This window comes from Doryrhamphus excisus, linkage group LG9 (genome assembly GCF_037039965.1).
Source record: "Doryrhamphus excisus strain RoL-2023G ecotype Guam linkage group LG9, RoL_Dexc_Guam_v1.1, whole genome shotgun sequence".
Taxonomy (NCBI): domain Eukaryota; kingdom Metazoa; phylum Chordata; class Actinopteri; order Syngnathiformes; family Syngnathidae; genus Doryrhamphus; species Doryrhamphus excisus.
The window spans coordinates 8,538,593-8,558,271 of record NC_136365.1 but is presented as its reverse complement, the minus strand read 5'-3'; the positions used below and the strand labels follow the sequence as shown (position 1 = coordinate 8,558,271).

General features: G+C 41.3%; 1 protein-coding gene across 1 annotated transcript; it reads left to right on the top strand.

Moving 5' to 3' along the window:
* Positions 1 to 56: 56 nt before the first annotated feature.
* Positions 57 to 12,743, top strand: mogs (mannosyl-oligosaccharide glucosidase). Its single transcript, XM_058073909.2, has 5 exons — positions 57 to 161; positions 4,382 to 4,745; positions 5,223 to 5,446; positions 5,569 to 5,762; positions 7,456 to 12,743. The coding sequence occupies exons 2-5, from the start codon at positions 4,397 to 4,399 to the stop codon at positions 9,218 to 9,220; spliced, it is 2,532 nt and encodes an 843-aa protein (XP_057929892.2). The 5' UTR covers positions 57 to 161; positions 4,382 to 4,396; the 3' UTR covers positions 9,221 to 12,743.
* Positions 12,744 to 19,679: the final 6,936 nt, after the last annotated feature.

Genomic DNA, 19,679 nt, shown 5'->3' with positions numbered 1-19,679 from the left:
GTCACCCTTTACAAATATTTATAGAAATGGACACCATCGGACGACTGGTCCCATGACGTCACTAAAAAGCGCCTGCACCGGTGTACGTCACCGGAAGTGGCTTTTACTATCACCCAAGCTAGCATCGGACGATGAGGAGCTGAGACCGGGCTATTTGTTAGGTGAGTAACCTGTCACCCAAAGACACTCACTCTATAGACCTTCATGAAGCCAATAATAAATACAAATATGTTTTGGTGATAACCGAATGCGCTAGATAGAAATGTTAGCAGTGTGTTAGCCAGACACATGTATGCAAGAGTGCATTATGACTAACAGAAACATGACGTGTCAAGATGTTAGCAGAGAAATATGACGGAGCAGGTCTTGCATGATTCCTCGGCCGTTGGTCTTGTATTTCAAATATTTGTTGGTGAACCAGCACTGAGGCATAAGTCAACTGGAGCAACGCACAGTGTATTCTTAACAAAGGAAAACTAGTCAACACTGTCAACTCGTGGTCATCACGAGGTAGAGTATGTGAAAGCACACAAATCAGGGGTCTCAAACTCGCGGCCCGCGGGCCAAATGCGGCCCGCAGGATGCTAGTTTGAGGCCCCCGCCTAGTTTGATATGGATGCCATATGGTTTCATGAACCCAGAAATGACAGCTTAAAGCTGTGTGCACACCGCACACGATTGGCGCGATTTTGCCCTGCCCACACGCAAGCAAACGAGCCCGCCTGATTTGCTTTTTCTCTCATCATCCATGACTGAGATCAAAACACTGAAAAAGTGTTTTTTTTTTTAAAACCTGATGCGGCCCAGCCTCACCCAGATCCTAGCTCCAGTGGCCCCCAAGTAAATTGACATTTTGTTAGCCCGACTGCTAACTCTAGCCACATATGCAATTTTGTGGTAACACGACAAATTACAGAGTTACTGTATTATCGCAGCAGTCCTTGCAAGAGTACTCTGCTCATTGGTCTTTGTAAGATTTTAGTTTTAAAAATGGCCTCTTACTAGGGTGTTTTTTGTAAATGTAGTTAAATCTAATGTAGGGGTTACAATATACAGAAATTAAAACCTAATTGAATTAATATTGAAATGCTTTTGTAACAGCTACTGCTTATCAATAGCCACAGACGGACTGGGCAATTAGACTAGCAAGTCTAAAAGTGGGTGAAGTCCTGGACCTAGAGCAGTTCTACTGTCACTGGAGCTGAGAGTCTGGGTAAAAGAGCGCAACCCAGCTCTGGACGGGAAGCAGCAGAGTTTGTAGAGAACGTCCTCTCTGCCAGACGTGGACCAAAGACTTTTAGGTTTAACCCCCACCCTAAAAGCAGCACCTCACAGGGCAAGTGTGTGTGTTCTGGTATGGGTGGTGGTCCGGTTCAGGTAGGGGGTGCCTCTAAGCCTGGAGAAGACAATGTTAACTTTTGTAAGGCTCAGCCTTTCACCAAGGCACTTGTTTGTTTTTCCTGTGGTCAGGAGGGGCACAAAAAGCCTGACTGCCCTGCTAAAAAAGCTAAAATAACTTATTTTTGCACTGTTCCCCGGCAAGAAAGGGAAGAGGTTCAGGTGTAGGGCAGACGGCAAATTACTGAGGCTAAAATCAATGGGAAAACAGCGTTAGCTTTATTGGACAGGAAAGTGTGCAAACCCTTGTCAATTGCTCAGTTTTGAAAGGTCAGTGCCAGTTCACAGGGCCTGGCCTGGGCATCTCTTGTGTTCATTGGGATGACCGCATTTACCTCACGGCCATAGTGTATGTCGAAGTGGCAGGCTAGATGTATCTGTTGACAGTTGTGGGTTGTGGAAAACCTTGCTAATCAGGTGATTTGCGGTCAGGATATTCCCGCATTGCGTGACGTAGTCCAATCTGTTAAACCTGTCTGTGTTGTAACAAGGTCTCAAAGCAGAGTGCAGGTTCAGGCTGGTTTAGACGAGACACAAAATAGGAGTGAACAAACAGACAAGCCTTAAGGGCACCAAAAATTCAACGCAAGTCGGTCCAAACACTTTGACTGAATTACCATTTTTTTAGTCTGAGGTACCTCATATGGGCTATGTTAAACTCTGTAACAGTAGAAGCCAGCAGAGACGTGAGAAAATGGAAGCTACTACGAATAAGCTAACCAAATGCATTCCAAAACCAGATGTTTTGGAAATGAATTTGTCACAAAATTTATCACAGCTCCAGAGTCAGGATGCGTCTTTCAGCCATGCAAAGAAGCAGTCCAGTGAGTAGCTCCCTGGGGAGGGCTATATCCTGAGGAATGGGTTGCTGTATCACCAGTCGGGGGAATCTGGTTTAATCCCATAATTTGTGACTATTGTGACACGCTATCCTGAGGCATTCCCACTTAGAGACATCAGAGCTGAACAGATAGATTATGTTCTCCAGCGCTTCTCTAGAGTTGGCATTCCTTCCGAGATCTTAACAAACCAAGGGACAAACTTTCGGTCAAATACTCTCAGACATGTACGTATACAGGTTGTTTGGTATTAAGAGAATCCAGACCACCCCTTATCACCCACAGACTGATGGCCTTGATGAGAACTGTACTCTAAAAAGCATGCTGAAGATGGTTGTCTCTATCAGTGGAAAAGACTGGGACAAATGGTTGCCTTACCTTCTTTTTGCTCACCGTGAAGTCCCACAAGCATCCACAGGGTACTCGCCGTTTGAACTTCTTTATGGTCGGCAGGTTAGGGAGTCTGTAGAGGTAGCGGGAGCAACCAATATTCTCTCCTATCTCCTCAAAATGCGTGACAAGATGGAGCAGTCAGCACAGCTAGCAAGTAAAGTGATGGAGAAGATCAAGCGGGACCAGAAAAGCTGGAATGGCAGAGCTGCTAGGCGGCGATCCTTTGAACAAAGTCAGCAAGTTCATTCAATGTTACCAACCTCTGACAATAAGTTACTAGCAAAATGGAAGGGACCATATAAAGCCCTGAGAAAAGTCCTGAGGACAAGGACAGGAAATCAGTTGCCTATGTGAGTAGGAAGCTGTTCCCACCTGAGATTGACTCCTTCAAGTACTATCTTCTGGGGAGGGTGTTCACCCTGGAAACAGACATTACGTGCCTAGGAAGCAGAACACAGTAGCAGACGTCTTGTCCCGCCACAAGGAAGTGTGAGGGAGCTGCCAACCCTTCCTCACTGATTAGGTGTATGCCCCACCTACACCCTCATTTTTTCTGTTTGTTTTCTGTTTGTTTTCTTCTGTCATTTACACGTACACATTCTGGTTAGCACTTAAGTTTTATATTACGTTGCAAATTAAGCTGTTAATCGCCACTTTAGTTAGTTTTTCTTGTAGAAGTTATGCAGGCCTTGCATTGAAATACTTTTGTAACATAAAGGAAGTGTTTTGAAAATGTAAATATGGTACCTTTTATAGAAATTGCCTCACCCTCTCATTGTGTATTTATGGTTGGGCTCTCACTAGGTAAAGTGGACTGGGTGAATTACTGACAAGGCCCCTGTTGTATGTGCTGGGGGACATTCTGTTGGACTGTCCTGTAGAATAAATATGAAGCGCTCTCAACCCCAGCGTGTATACTTCAGATGCTATGGCTATCCTGGGCTAGCAAGAGGCAATTTTTATTTTTATTTATAACTATTTGGTGAATTTTATTTGGTGTATAAGTACACTGTTGCATCGGTCAACTGGAACAATGCATTGTTTATTCTTAACAAAGGAAAACTAGAAAATAAAAGAAAGACTTGTCACGAAACAAGTTAACACTGCCGCCAAGTTGGGATCACAGCATGTGAGAGCACATAAGTGGTGCAACTCAACAAAGACCAAACCGGTTTCTCTGTAAGTTGTGACGCATTGCACAGAGGAGAGCTAAGCATCAGAAATGATAAGAATCCATTATATTTGTCCATAAATAGATAACTTTCATTGTACCAGGCATTAAAATGAATAAGACATGGAAACAACAGTAGTCTAATATTTGACTATTTTCACAGTGTTAATTTTTGTTGCTTTAATGTAAGGACCATTTTACAATGCTCACTGACGACATGTAGGTTTTGATGAGAAAAAAAGGAAAAAGGATGAGTGGCACTTGCACCCAGTTCATGTATTGGTCAATTGCCCTTATCAATGCATTCCACACATTTCCTGCCTTCAAATTTAGACTGCCTTTTGTCATATTTGTCTAATTGTGTAAACAAAATAAGGGTATCATAATAATATCTTACATTAATAACATGATTGGAATTACATCTGTGACTACATCTTCCTTAATCACAAGCACGGTCCATCCCGAATGGACTGTGTCTAAACAATATACACTGTATATACCTTATTAATGTGTAGTTGAAGCCTAATCTCCTCCCTAGCTTGAATAAAGGATGATTTGCAATGTTCCTCTCTCGTTCCAGGTTGAGAAGGGCAGGATGGGCAGGCAGAGAAAGAGGGTGGTGACCGGCGAGGCTGCCCCTCTTCTGAGAAAAGATGAGAAGCCCCCAGTGTTCCACCGCAAAGAGAAAAAAAAGAAAGCCGACATTGGCAAAATTTTCATCAACATCTCAATAGGCCTTTCTGTGGTCAGCCTGGTCTGGTTCTTCTATGCCCTATACATGAGATCCAGTCTGGCCAAACGGGTAGTGACCTTGCACCCATCACCTCGTGTTCTTGATGCCAATTCCAGCAGTGCCCAAGTCTCCCCAGAGAGGTTCTGGGGTTCTTACAGGCCTCAAGTCTACTTTGGCATGAAAACGAGGAGTCCGAGGTCAATTGTGACAGGTATGCAAAATCAAGCCTATAAATAATGGTTTGTGATCACATTGGCTAATACTAGGGTTGCTTCGATCAGGGTTTTATGCTGCAGATACTGATCATTCATGAGTGAAATCGGCTGATTGCTATACTTTTACCAATCACATACATAGATGAAGTTTAATTTTGAAACGTACTATTGGCTAAAATCACCGGTGAAACTGAGACGATCAGGCATTGGCCGCCTCCTGACTGATCACATCTTGAGCTTTGATAAGTCGCCACATCCTGCCAAGTGTTCGCCCCACAAATGCCATGCAGCGCGGCACCCTGCGAGGCATTTGCCATAGCATGTTTTGCAGGGTGAAAAAGCAATGTGTTATGTAACATTTCAACATTCATTCAATCATCGGAAAATTCTAAATAACACCTTGATGAATTGTGGCTTTTACTTTCTGTGAAACTGATCTGATCATTTGGCCTTTTATGTGGCTCTCCAATCAGGTATGATGTGGATGCGGCAGTTTTCGGACATGGATGTAATCCTGAGACACACATGTGAGCAGGAAGATCGCTTGCAGAGTTATGGCTGGCTAATGCATGACGGGGTCACGTTTGGCGTCCAGGAGATCAGAGACAATGATTTCACACTGACCACAGAGTTTGTCAAGAGGATGGGAGGAGATCACGGTGGAGACTGGACCTGGAGAGTCACTGCTAAACAACATGTGAGTACTGGATTGCTGTCTTCAGCTTTTGGTGTATGTGCATCTACTGCTAGTTCCTTTTAACGCGTTTTAGTTTAACTGAATGTTAACTGAATTTTTTTTTTTTGGTTTATATCCATCAGAGCTCTGCCCCGAAGGCGCCAGTCATCTCTCTGATGTTCTACGCAGCTGCAGATACTCAAGGCTCACTGGAGGCTCATGTGGAGGAGAAAAGCCGCCTCGCTTCCATTACTGGTGTCTCCGAAGAGCTTGGCAATTTCAAAATCACATTCCGAAAACCAGTTACCGGGGAATTATCCAGTCCCAAATATGCAAGGTAAGTGTATGAATACATGTGGTAAGTAAGGATAGTAGCAGTGGTAGTTGCAATGGAGGACTTGTACAAAGAATGCTAAATCCTACCAATATGGTTCTGATTGGTGTTGTATGTCGTTTTTTGTATTTAATTTCTCTAGAATTGTGGAGGTTATCTAACCATACAAACATACTACACAGCGCCTGACAAAAGTCCTGTCGCTTATCCAGTTCGTAGGAACAATAAATAAAACTTAACTTTTAGGTGCTGAATCAGAAATACTGTAGCTTATATGAGAGGCAAAAGCCTCTAGATTATACTTATTATAGTAAAATAGTCTTAAGAGTGCAGAGAACTAAACAATGGTGTTGCATTTGCCATGGTCCACAGCTCGTAGAAAGGATGCATGGAAAAGTGGCACAAGGTTTTTTGAGGAATCATTCATTCCACTGCATCCCTTTGTCGGGCATTGTAATACACAACTTACATCCCCCTGCCTTGTAGCTACCAACCGCAGGAGTACGGTGCCTAAAGGGTGCACTGTGCAGTCTTTGGACACGTCACTTCTGTGTAATAGTGAATGTATTCATAAAGAGACTGATATTAGGCATATAATTGTTCTAACCCCTTATATGCACTCCTGATTACAAGAATGTAAATTTTTTACTGTTGGTCTTAAGGTGGTTCCAAGTTGAACTTCAAAACGCACAAAGAAGAAATAAGCGTGAGACGAAACCATTTTTGAGCAAGCAATTTATTGCAAACAACCATTAAATTGAAATAGTTCATCAAAACTTACCTAATACCAGACCATGGCTGAAAAAATTTTCTGTGGGGACATTGCAGGAAATAACTGAGAAACACTGCTTTAGTAGAATAAAATGTTAGCTTTTTGTTCCTAAAGTGGGTGTTTTGAGTTTGCATAGTGATGCCTTGCAGACCTGCCACCGTGAGAGCATTTTTTTGTACAGACAATCATTTTGACCTTTAATGTGCTTTGCTACTCTTCGGTATCTTGTTGCATTTGGCCAGCTCCAATTTCCATGTTCAGTCTCCCAACATGCACCTCTAAAAATAATCTTCAAACGACGACAAAGCTGACCATTAAGGCTGTGATTGGTCGGCTTTGCATTATTTTTTCTGTGAATACAACTTGTTCATAGTTGTATACACTACCTCCACTAAAGCATTCTTTAAAAAAAATTCTTTACAAAATTAAAAAAATATATATACTGTCTTTCCTCGCTACTTTGTGGTTCAAACATTGCGGCCTCACTCTTGCCGTGTTAATTTATTAATGTCTGCTGTTTCATGGTTGACTACAGGCTATTTGTCAAAATATGCATAGTGACGCAAATGTTACGTATTGTTAGACTGAATTTTCAAGCATAAAAATGGCTGAATACAATGACAGTATGACGCATTAAAAGACAAAAGACAAAGACAGATTTTGTTCAGAGTAGTGACATCCTGTCAAAAGTATATAAGCGGTAGAAAATGCATACACACTATGTATGGATGGATGTCAGTGGAGGCCTTCAGTATTAAAATCAGTCTTTGCACTAAATTAGTTAATCTGGATAGGAATCCTCAGGTGTGCTATTCACTTACTAAAACAGTAATGTGTTTGATCTATAATGTATTGTAGTGGCTGTTTAGTATCCACAGAATCAGATAACATAGAGGTTTAATGACTAGTTTCCTGCCTTTTCAGTTACAACTACCTTCAGACTGTCTCTCCCGGCTTGGAGAAGCTGACGACCATTGTGATGCACAGTCTGAATCGCAGGTTTGTCTACAATCCGCCATCTGGTGAAAAGAGGCATTACATTGCTGTGGACACCTACAAGCCCCCTCATCCCCAACAGAAACCCCCTGATGCGAGAAAAGAGAGCGACTTTGTCGTTCACCAAGTCACGGTCCAAACACCATTTCAAATTGAAGTTCTTTTTGAGTCTGGTAGCTTCCACAGCCGGCATGACCAGCTCGTGGGCCCGATCATGACAGAAGAGCTAGAGAAGAGGAAAGCCGAGTTTGACGCCAAGTTTGAAAAGACGTTTGGGCTTGAGAGCAAAGGTTATTCTCAGCCACACATCAAGTTAGGCAAAGCGGCACTCAGCAACATGTTGGGTGGAATGGGCTACTTTTACGGCCAGTCAGTGGTACAGTCCATCTACAATGAATACCCGCTCCTATACCCTGAAGGTGCGTTATTTACTGCAGTCCCATCCCGCTCTTTCTTCCCCAGAGGTTTTCTTTGGGATGAGGGTTTTCACCAACTGCTGCTGAGTAAGTGGGATCCGCAGGTGACAAGAGAGGCTGTTTCCCACTGGATAGACTTGATGAATATGGAGGGCTGGATCCCCCGTGAGCAGATCCTGGGAGACGAGGCTCACAGTAAGGTCCCTGCTGAGTTTGTAGTTCAGCGGAATGAGAACGCCAATCCGCCCACACTCTTTTTAGCTCTTGAGAAACTAATTGAACAGTTCTCATTAAATCCAGCCAGCATGGAGTCTCAGCCAACCTTGCCTTTTCTCAGACGACTGTACCCCAGACTAAAAACCTGGTTTGAGTGGTACAACACCACTCAGCGGGGGCCTCTGCTTAACTCCTACCGCTGGCGCGGACGAGACAAAGACACCAATCTCTTCCTCAATCCTAAGACTTTGACATCGGGTCTTGACGATTACCCACGGGCCTCACACCCTTCAGCCGATGAGCGCCATGTGGACTTGCACTGCTGGATGGCTTTGGCCTCGGGCATCATGGCTCGAATTGCTCAGCTTTTAGGTGAACCCCACCAGGACTATGAAGTGACCCACAAAGTGCTCACGGACAACAACCTGCTGAATGAGCGCCACTGGTCCGAACAACTTCGTGCTTTCTGCGACTATGGCAACCACACTCAGGCAGTGACCTTGCAGCAGGAGGTGTACATCCCCCCTGGGCAACATCGCCATCAGTTCGCCCCTGTTGCACGACTCGTGCGCCATGTCCGCAAGGCTCCCAAACTCCAGTATGTCAACGCTTTGGGTTATATTAGTTTGTTCCCTTTCTTACTGCATGTCCTCCAGCCGGACTCACCCAAAATAGAACACATTCTTAATGACATGAAGGATCCCAATAAGTTGTGGACACCTTACGGCCTGCGTTCCCTCTCAAAGACAGATCCCATGTATATGAAACGCAACACAGAACATGATGCCCCCTACTGGAGAGGGCCGATATGGATTAATGTAAACTACCTGGCAGTGAGAGCCCTTCACCACTATAGCAACACAAAGGGGCCATATCAAGAACAGGCAGCCGCTCTTTATGAGGATCTCAGGACAAGTATTATCAGTAATGTGTACAGACAGTACACTGAAACAGGCTATATCTGGGAACAGTACAGTGACACCACTGGCAGGGGTCAAGGAAGCCACCCCTTCACTGGCTGGTCATCCCTAACATTGTTAATGATGGCTGAACAGTACTAATACCATTTTGTCAAGTGAAGTCTCCACAGTTTGTGGAACTGAAGAAAGAATAGAAATTCTAGGTGCAATCCATGAATTTACCAATTCACCAATAGCCATCCAGGTTTTTAATGTGTAAAAGTATGTACAATGTGTAGGTGCCCTGTCTGTATGGAGCCATTCACATACCAAAATGTGATTTTAGCAAACTTTAAATATGAGCCATTAAGACAAATGCTTATTTGTTGATTATATCTGGAGTGACTTCATTCCTCCATTTAACCTAATCTGTGGTGCATACGTATATGAACTTTCATTTGACAATTTGAGTCATTTGTGTTGTTCTCTATGTTGTCATTGTGGGTGCTTATTTTGATGATTTAATTGAATCGTCTGTTATAAATAATCAGCCTTCCTTCAATCATTGACTGCTTTTGAAAGCAGTGCTATTTTGCATGTGAAGCCTGTATTTTGACTAGCAGGGTTCAGCATTTACTGTGGCATTAAACATGAATCTCAACATTGATTAAAAATAATAAATGATTTGAATAAGTATTTGCCTATACACTTTCAGATTTGAATATTGGACTTCTCTAACCTGGACACGCAGATTATATTAGATGAAACTGATTCAAGTTTCCTGAATCAATTTACATCAGTTTACATTTTTACTATTGTGTCATCAATGTATTGTAATGGGGGCTGAATGACACAATGTTATGATGCAGAATGTCACTGCCCTCAAACAGCAGCTTAGAACTACAACACACCATCTACATATCACTTTGTTTTATACAGTATGTTACTTAAGTATGTATTTTCATTCATTTAGCCATTTTTATACTTGAAAATGCTTAATTTAGGCCAATAATACATAAAATATGCTTAAATGTGCAATTTTTTTTACTAATATGCTGTATTCAACCAAAAAATGAATTTATATTAGTTAAACTTTGATAGTGAAGCTGTGAATTTTGACTGCAAAGTGGTGAGGGACCAATGTACGTGTTATTTTTTTTATTCACCCTGTATTTAACACCGCCACACATTTTATGACAGCATTTTTTTCTGCCAACACCAGCATTAGCTTCAGCACACTGTAACCTAAAGTAACTTGAACCTCTCTTTTGTCCGTTGGTGCATTTGAAGGCCTTACGCTGACGTCAGTTTTTTTTTTTCCGCCATGGTGCAATACTTAATTAGATGACATCAAAAGATACAAAGGCTACACAGATGGCAAATTCTATTCACTCTTTTGAGACATCCTGGCGCACAGGGACATCTTGTGGCAATGTTCTTATTAATACTTTGACACAGTTCTAAAGGCAGGTAGTCACAGTGGTGGCATAGGCCATCTGTGTGCGTGTGCATGATTCCAACCTCAAAACTTCCATGAATCGTTTTAATAGACCGAATGTGCAGTTATGAAGTAGGAGGTCTCGTGCGGTGCATTCAGGTTGCATGCCTATAAATAATAATTTTTTGATGTTGCTCATAGCACATCAACCGCGAAAGCAAAGATTTGCCAGTGAGCAGAAGGTGACCAATGACAATTATGCACGTAAATGTTTTTCTTTGGCTTTTTTGTGACTTCAGAAAGCAGGTGTTGCTCTCTTGACTACTTAGTACAATATGGTGAAAATCACAAGAAATTAGCTTATATAGTAAATGAAAGACATGTATCCAAAAATGAGCTCCATATTTGCATGTTAAAAGACTCGAATAAAGTACTTTCAATCTGGATGTTCATCATAGTGCCATCAAAGTTGAGGGCATGTTATAGGTAAGTACTTGTTCTTAGGTTTTGCTACTAACTACCATGTTTGGAAGATTATGTCACTCAGTTAGTTTGGGGACGCGCCTGAATCCCCTGGGAGGAGCTGTACGATGTGACAGGGCTGCTGCCCCCGCAACCCGGCTCTGATAAGCAGTAGAAGATTAATTGATAGCTACGAACTTGAATTTGTGATGATTAAGACTATTTAACGTAAATTAAAATATTGCCTGTACAATTAATATTGGATGCCACATAGATGCAGTTCAGATTGCAAAACAACAAACTGCTTTATGGATGTGTAATTGTAATGGTTTTATTTCATTTGAACATGCATCAGATTACAATTGAGTGCATCACATAATCAGTTCACAGTTCCACATGTCCAAAAGGAGTAGAAAGAAGCAGAACTTATTAAATCCTACCCCTCCATCTGGTACTTTTACAATTAGTAACTGTTACATTTTTTTTCCCCATGTATGTTTATTGTTTTTTTATAACAAATATACAAAATACAAACTCAGAACACAAAACATAATATACAAACATAACATCAATACAACAAAGCAGGTTGCCAGCACACCCACCCTCTATCCCCGTTGAGGACCCATATAAAACCTCACTTGAATCTTGCAGTGCATGTTACATTCATCATTGAGCTTGACTTGTATTTACAAGATATTGAACAATGGTTGCCACGATGTTTCAAAATGTTGAAGTCTGTCTTTCAAGATATATCTTATTCTTTCCAGATGGAGTATGTTCGTCAACTCCTCTAGTAACTTCCTTCCTTTCTAATATAATTTAAGTTTTTGTTTTTTTGTATTTTTATTTATTTTTTGTCATGTACCAAAGTATGAGGTGATATGACATACAATGACATCATGGGTACCATAGTAACGGTCAGTATAGTGATATATATATATAGCACATCATGACTGGTTCAAGACTCTTCATCCTTGTATTTAGCAAACATCAACTGCTTGTATTGTTTCTTGAATTGAGTTCCTTACTCAATCCATTCCATAGTTTGATTCCACATACTGAAATGCTATGGTTTTTTAACGTAGTCCTAGCATATATGTGTTTCAAATGAAGTTCTTCCCTGAGATCATATTCTCCTCTCTTGTAGAGAAGTATTGGATGACATATTTAGGTAATTGGTTATTAAAAAAATTAACTTTATCAGCAAGTTGAAGTGTTTGTGATTTTAGAAATGAGTTAGTATGTTCTCTGTAAGCAGCATTATGAATTATGCTTACTACCCTTTTTTGCAATACATTTAGCGAGTGAAGATTGCTTTTATAGTTATTACCCCATATTTCCACACAATAAGTAAGATATGGTAGAACCAAAGAGCAATAAAGAGTGTGGAGTGATTTCTGATTGAGAACAAATTTTGCTTGTTGCTTGTTCAATATTGAAATATTTCTGGCCACCTTATGTTGTATATTTGTAATATGTAATATGAGGTTTCCAGCTCATATTTTCATCTATTGTGATCCCCAGAAATTTGTTTTCCTTCACCCTTCAATGTTTTAGATGTAGATGTAGATTTATTTATGGTCGACATCATTGGACCTTTTCACCTACAAAGGCAAGGCATTAAAACATGGGATTTGGATAGAGTTTATCCATATGCGGTGTCTTGGCTCTTTGAGTGGGGCAGACAACATGTGTGACTAAAGCACTCGTATGCAATCCATCCAGCCATCTTCTCCTTTTTCCACTGTGATTAATTAATAAATTAGTCAATAGCCGAAAGGCATCAGCGTTAACGACTGCATAATAAATAAACGAGTAAGGATTTGCAAATAATTCTACATTTTATACATACTGTATTATATTCATCACTAATTAAAAATAGTCTATGTAGTAATATAGTGAATGCTGTGTGTCTATCTTCTACACTTGTGTATATCTAATATTTTATTTTGCTGGTATAGTTATTTTTAAATGTATTCTATTGATCATTTTTATTTAAATTTAAAAATAACTCAGTTCAATTCCACCCTCGGCCATCTCTGTTTGCATGTTCTCGCCATGCATGCGTGGGTTTTCTCCGGGTACTCTGGTTTCCTCCCACATTCCAAAAACATGCTAGGTTAATTGTTGACTCCAAATTGTCCATAGGTATGAATGTGAGTGTGAATGGTTGTTTGTCTATATGTGCCCTGTGATTGGCTGGCAACCAGCCCAGGTTGTACCCCGCCTCTCACCCGAAGACAGCTGGGATAGGCTCAAGCACCCCCGCGATCCTAGTGAGGATAAGCGGTAGAAAATGACTGAATGATGAATGATGTGGTGTTTTTTTTCATTTTTTAACCCAATATATTTTAAGCTATTTTCTATTACATTCAACATATTTGCATTGACAACAAGCTATTCGGACATGGTGTACAATTTTGAATGTAATGACTGGGAACGTAGCTAGAGGGAGCTAATTAATAAGGCATTTATTAGAAGAGGAGGGGCTTTTTGAATACCACCTAGCTATCACTTTGCTTAGAGCTACTTAGTATAAAGCAGTGTAAGTGGGTTATTATGCTAATGATCAATTTGCATTGAAGATTTGGTGGCAGCCTGTTATTTTAAGGGGACTTTGGTTTTTGGAGTGTGATAGCTCTCACAGGCTTTTCAGGCCTACATACACTGTATTTTTTATTCTGTATCTTAAACTGAAGCTGCACAGTGTGAGACTTTCAGGGGACATTTAAAATGTCCTTCTTGATGCTGTATTTGTTTACTGGCCGGAACTCGTGGCCATAAGCTCTTTCTGCATGTTAAGGAACTTGAGAGTGCATGTTCTCCTTGACATCAAAATGAGCAAGCCTTCCTCCCTCAATTTGTCTTCATTTGCCATCAACATCCACACTGCTCGCTTCTATTGCTTCGCTTTCGATGAAGTCTCTGCGATTGTCCCACAGAGGCTTGCTGTTGAGCACCAAACTTGCCTCAGCCAACATAGGTCTATGTATGTTATGTAAGGCCCGCTATAAATAAGTTCACCCGGGATCTTTTGTCTCTACCTGATTTGCTCTTGGCCCAACAGTTTTTATTTCTGGAGAGAGCTGTGGAAGCTAGTGAGATGTAGAGCTGCCCGTTTCCATAGTTACTTTTGTTAGCTGCGAGCTCTTAACATTCTTCGTCTGTTTCCTCACAAGTCTGCTGTTATTTGTTTGTGTGTTCTCCTAATGACTGTGTTGCCTCAGCGCTAGGTGAAGATAAAGGCATTCTGTAATTATTAGCTGTGGTCTTTTTTTTCTGCATACACAAGGTAGTGTCGCTGCATTGGAGAAGGTGCAACAAATAGAAGTCAGTGTGGGTTGAGTTGAGTCAGAGACCACATTATGTAGACCTAACTTAAGCTGTTCAATAGTACATGCAATTAGTCCCATGTTGCATGACAATGATTGTTTGTGTAGTTATTGAGCTTTTCCACTGGATTGTTGCTTTAAACAGAAGGATACCCAAATTATTAGCATTTTGGTGTGATTAAGACAAGAGGCTTTGCAGCATCACTGTTAGGTAAGAGCAGGTATAATATCTGGATTATGTCTAGGAATTGAGGGCGGCATGGCGGTCGCGTGGTTAGCGCACAGACCTCACAGCTAGGAGAACCAGGGTACAATTCCACCCTCGGCCATCTCTGTGTGGAGTTTGCATGTTCTTCCCGTGCATGCGTGGGTTTTCTCCGGGTACTCCGGTTTCCTCCCACATTCCAAAAACATGCTAGGTTAATTGTTGACTCCAAATTGTCCATAGGTATGAATGTGAGTGTGAATGGTTGTTTGTCTATATGTGCCCTGTGATTGGCTGGCGACCAGTCCAGGGTGTACCCCGCCTCTCGCCCGAAGACAGCTGGGATAGGCTCCAGCACCCCCCGTGAACCTTGTGAGGAAAAAGCGGTAGAAAATGAATGAATGAATGAATGTCTAGGAATTGGACTCTCCGAAGGCTGGGAGCATGGATCCAGCAGGAAGAGGGCAAGGTGGGATCCAATGCGAGTGTGCGGAGGAGTCTGGGGGCATGTTTAAAGAAACACTGGGGGTATTCCGCCATTACGATTGGAGAGCTGTGGATGTGCAGTCCTCTACATATCCTGTTGTAGAAACCAAAGAGTATAGGCAGCTGGGGATGATAGTGGGCGAGCGGGAAAGTATTTTTGGCACCAGCGGGAAACCTGCCGCACCGCAGCAGCAGCAGCACGGCAGCATTGGGGCCCGGTACTGGGCTTCCCTAACCACTCCTGCTCTTAGCGAGGAAGTGCTTTTTTTTCAAAAGAACACCACGCTTCCGCTGCTTTTAGGTTTCTTATTTATGCCCAACATTTGAATGATGATGTCGGCTATATAACTATGCCCAGCACACACAGGAGAGTGAATGAGTGTGAGCTTGAGAGAGAGAATTTGGCAGCTCAGGCGAATAGCATGTATTTATAGAAAGTCTTCTTTCCGGCAGAGGTTTTTCTGTGGTTTTTAACTCTCTCAATCCATTTTTTGCGGTGTCTTACAGGCCCCATTGTATCCAGGTTTAGATTGAAGATGTTCCCTCAGCTCACGCCTAGGGGTGAGATTTGAATGTGAGACATGTCAGAATGTGGTTCGGGGGAGGCAGATGGATTTCACCGGCTCTTGTTCAACCCTAGATTTTTCTTTCTCTATAGGGCCGCTCCAAAAATCAGCTTTTCCATCCAAAGACCCAAAAAGGCATCCCTGAAAAAACACTTAAGGCTGAATGTTGATGTGTTTGCTGGCTGATATGTAGGCATTTAATTCCTCAGTAGATCCATGCAGTGTTCTTGAATATTCTCATTTCCCTGCAGCATCTCCAAATGGAGGCTTTTAAGTAATATCATTTTTTTCTGAACCATAACACTAATTCTTTCCACTTTGTGTTATAGGTTACAGTCTTATGAGTGAAAAGTATGGACTAGTATATTTTACAGGACTGTACTTTGAAGTGCATAACATTTCTAGTGACATGCTATTTAATGTTGATGGTCAGAATTCCATGTTTGTGATAATTAGGAAGTGTGTTGATGTGGATAACGACAGAGAAACATGTACGGGTTTACCGTGTTGGAATTGAGCACGGCAATAGTGTTTAAAAAGACCATTGCAAGATGTTACTTGTACAGTATTCCCTTCAAGTACTCGTTAGTGGTCGTTCTGGTGTCTATCCTGAAGGATTGTGAGAGTAAGAGCCGTTATGACTTTTGATGCCATTGTTGCTCTAATCATTTAATCATAACTTCTTGTATTAGCCTCTTTATCCAGATCCTCACCAAAATGTAATACTTTTTTTTTCCTTGGTCAAAGTTCATTAAAACAATCAAATTAGTGGCGACCTTTGTACAGCACTGTATATTTTTTAGATTTATATTATATTTAAATATATCTATATATGTGCTTTTTTTGATTATTTTTTTTTTCTCAAGTTTTTCCTGTGAAGCACTTAGTGATTCTGAAGAATGGAAAGTGCATTATAAATTGTTTTATATTATTGTATTATTATTATTCATTCATTTTCTACCGCTTTTCCTCACGGGGGTCGCGGGGGTGCTGGAGCCTATCCCAGCTGTCTTCGGGCGAGAGGCAGGGTATACCCTGGACTGGTCGCCAGCCAATCACAGGGTATATAGACAAACAACCATTCACACTCACATTCATACCTATGGACAATTTGGAGTCACCAATTAACCTAGCATGTTTTTGGAATGTGGGAGGAAACCGGAGTACCCGGAGAAAACCCACACACGGGGAGAACATACATACTCCACACAGAGATGGCCGAGGGTGGAATTGAACCCTGGTCTATTGTTATTATTAGTATTATATCCATCCATCTTCTTCTGCTTATATAAGGGTAGGAGCCTTGTCAGGGAAGCCCAGACATCTTTCTTCCTGGCTACTTGGTCTAGCTCATCCTGGTGGATCCAGAGGTGTTCCCAGGCCAGTTTGGAGACATAGTTTTTCCTGAGGCCCTCGCACCCTGAACACCTCCCCAGGGTGGCGCCTCTTGGTTAGGCATCCAGATCAGATGCCCGAGCCACCTCATCTGGCTCCTCTCATGCTATAGAAATCATTGTTTAACTAGCTTTACTGATGCCTTGTCTGCACTGCAGGTGGTCTATGTTGTGGTAGTGACAGCTACTACTACTACTACTACTACTAGTACTACTGTGAAAGATGATGTTATCAGTCAGAAAAAGTAAACACTGCTTCTCAAAAAAGGCATCTCTCTGAGATGCAGCGTGTATTTATTCAAGTGGATGGCACACCAGGCTTTTTCACAGTTTTTTTCACAATTTTGTGTTTAATTTAGAAATAGCAGCTTTTATGTACATAAATGGTCGGTAAACTGCTTCTTGTGGGTAGCTTGCAGTTGTGGCTTGCTGACAATTTAGCAGTACTTTCTTCTAAATTTAGAAGTTATTGCAAATCCATGGACTGACATAATGGTTACTGGTTTACGGGGGTGCGTGCCTCCAGCTTATCTGATTGGGCTTGAAACAGATTAACATTATGCTTTGCATGGAAGGATGCATAGTAAGAAGCAGCTAAACAAGCCCTAACGGTTGTTGGTCTGGAACCCAAAATAGATGCAATGTGATTCATTATGATTCCTCGTGTCAATAGGTTGGTGGCTCCACATTGTGCAGCGTCATTAGCATGCCACCGTTTCACTCCCGAATATGTGTCTCTTTTATATGATTTTGTTGCTATAAAAAAACTAAATAAAACATCAAAATGGAAAAAATAATAGTACATGGTTAGTATTGTTTATTTAATATATTTGATCACACAGGCAAGAGATCTCTGAGGGAAATCACTCCTCACTGCCTCTTCAAGTGTAACCAGGCACCCACCTGCAAGCACAACTCCCACACCCTGTCCAGGAGTGAGCCTTAAAATAACACATGGCTACATTTACAGTGCACAGAAAAATATTTACCTTACTGTGAGGAACAAAGCGAACCCCACCGCTTTTGAAAATACTATGAAACATTGCACAACTAACCAACAAAACGGTAAAAAGGAAAAAAGCGATGATGTTTGGGGAAATTTTGTATGCAAGGAGATTAAACAAAGGCTTCCATTTACCATTTTTCCACAGGTATAGAGTCATTCCCATTGCTATAATGTCAGTAAGTGCTAACATTACATAAATCCATTACTTGGTCGGCATTTTCATGTAGTAGAGGTTAGCCACGCTGCAGTTATCATAACAGCATCCTGTGAACTGAACTCTATGTGATCAGATTGGTTTTAATAGGCTTGGGATGACTTGGAGCCGGTCGCTCAAAGCTAAACATCTTCCAGGCTTGGAATTAGAGTGCACATCGGAGGTGAAAGCCATTTGTTTCCGGAGAATGTCAGCCCCTTCAATGAAAGAGCTTATAGGCTATTATCATAGACTACCTTCAAAAGATGACAGCATTGTGCCACTCATACACTCGGTTACCTCGTCCACCTCACAGTGTTAAGGGAAATTACGGAAGTTGAGTGAATGTCTCTTATTGTGTGTATTATGTTTGATTCCGTATGACTCACAAGCTTAATTATTTCCTGGCAAACTTATTCAGTACAAAGACATTTCATCACAGATGACATATTTACTTTCTCTTTCTTGGTGGGATAAAAGGCATGATGATGATGTATGACATTTAAGGCAATTTTTTACATTCTGATTCATTTTTCCAATTATAAACCGTTGTCAGCAACTGCTTATGTGAATTCAACTCATTCCAATATGTAAAGGGACTCTTACGTTGTGTGTAGCATTACGCAGCTAACTTTGACATATCCCGCCCTATTCCTGCTGCAAGCAGATACGCCACATGTAACATGCATATTAGTTATGTTGGTTGTTCTCTAATGATTGCGATTTGGCTAAGTTTAGCTGCTAACATTTGCTTTCATTGAATGTATAGCAAGGGAATGACTGCACACTTGATCGTTAGATCCTGTAATTATTCACACAAACACTACAGTATTTCACAAAACTGACATACTTATGTACAGTAACATTTTAGCAACCCTTTTTATATTTTTTTTGTGTAAATATATAACAAGATACACAATTTTAGGGAGTGTATAGCAGTATAGATTTGCTATCTGCTGTAAATACTGTAAATAATCGTCTGTATGTAATTGTCTTGGTGGTATGAACTGGGGCTGCCTGAGTGCGGTGGCAATGCACATTGCAGACATTTTTCAACTCTTCATATGTTTTATATTTAAAGGGAGTATTTCGGACTCTCTGCTAGTAACATTATTGGTATTGGAATATAAAGTGCTCAAGCCAAAAATCAGGAAAAAGCCAAAAGAAACAAACATTTGCAACACAACATGAGCTGCATTCACGGAAATCTGGTCATTACATTATTTATTTCTTTATTTTATTCCCAGGCAAAGACCCATGACCCACCAGTTGACGGTCAATGGGTCAGGTGATACAGAGATGTGCATCATGTTTAAAACCTCTATACATTAGGGTCAGTCTCCTGAAAGGGGCGCCGGAGAGAATGTGCTTTGAGGGGCACGACACACAGACTACAGTGATTTGAAGTTCTAACCATATAAAAATATACTGCGACTTTCTTCATGTCTGCTGTGTATCGAATATGATATGTTGTCAGTTTTATCATCATTTTGTGACATGCTTTGCAACAAACGCATTTTGCTGCATACTTTGACCGAC

What these genes read in the sequence shown, in the direction of transcription:
- mogs (XM_058073909.2), top strand. Translation starts at nt 4,397, where the DNA reads ATGGGCAGGCAGAGAAAGAGGGTGGTGACCGGCGAGGCTGCCCCTCTT. An exon ending in TCCGAGGTCAATTGTGACAG is followed by an intron (nt 4,746 to 5,222) that starts GTATGCAAAATC and finishes CTCTCCAATCAG; the next exon opens with GTATGATGTGGATGCGGCAG. An exon ending in TCCAGTCCCAAATATGCAAG is followed by an intron (nt 5,763 to 7,455) that starts GTAAGTGTATGA and finishes CTGCCTTTTCAG; the next exon opens with TTACAACTACCTTCAGACTG.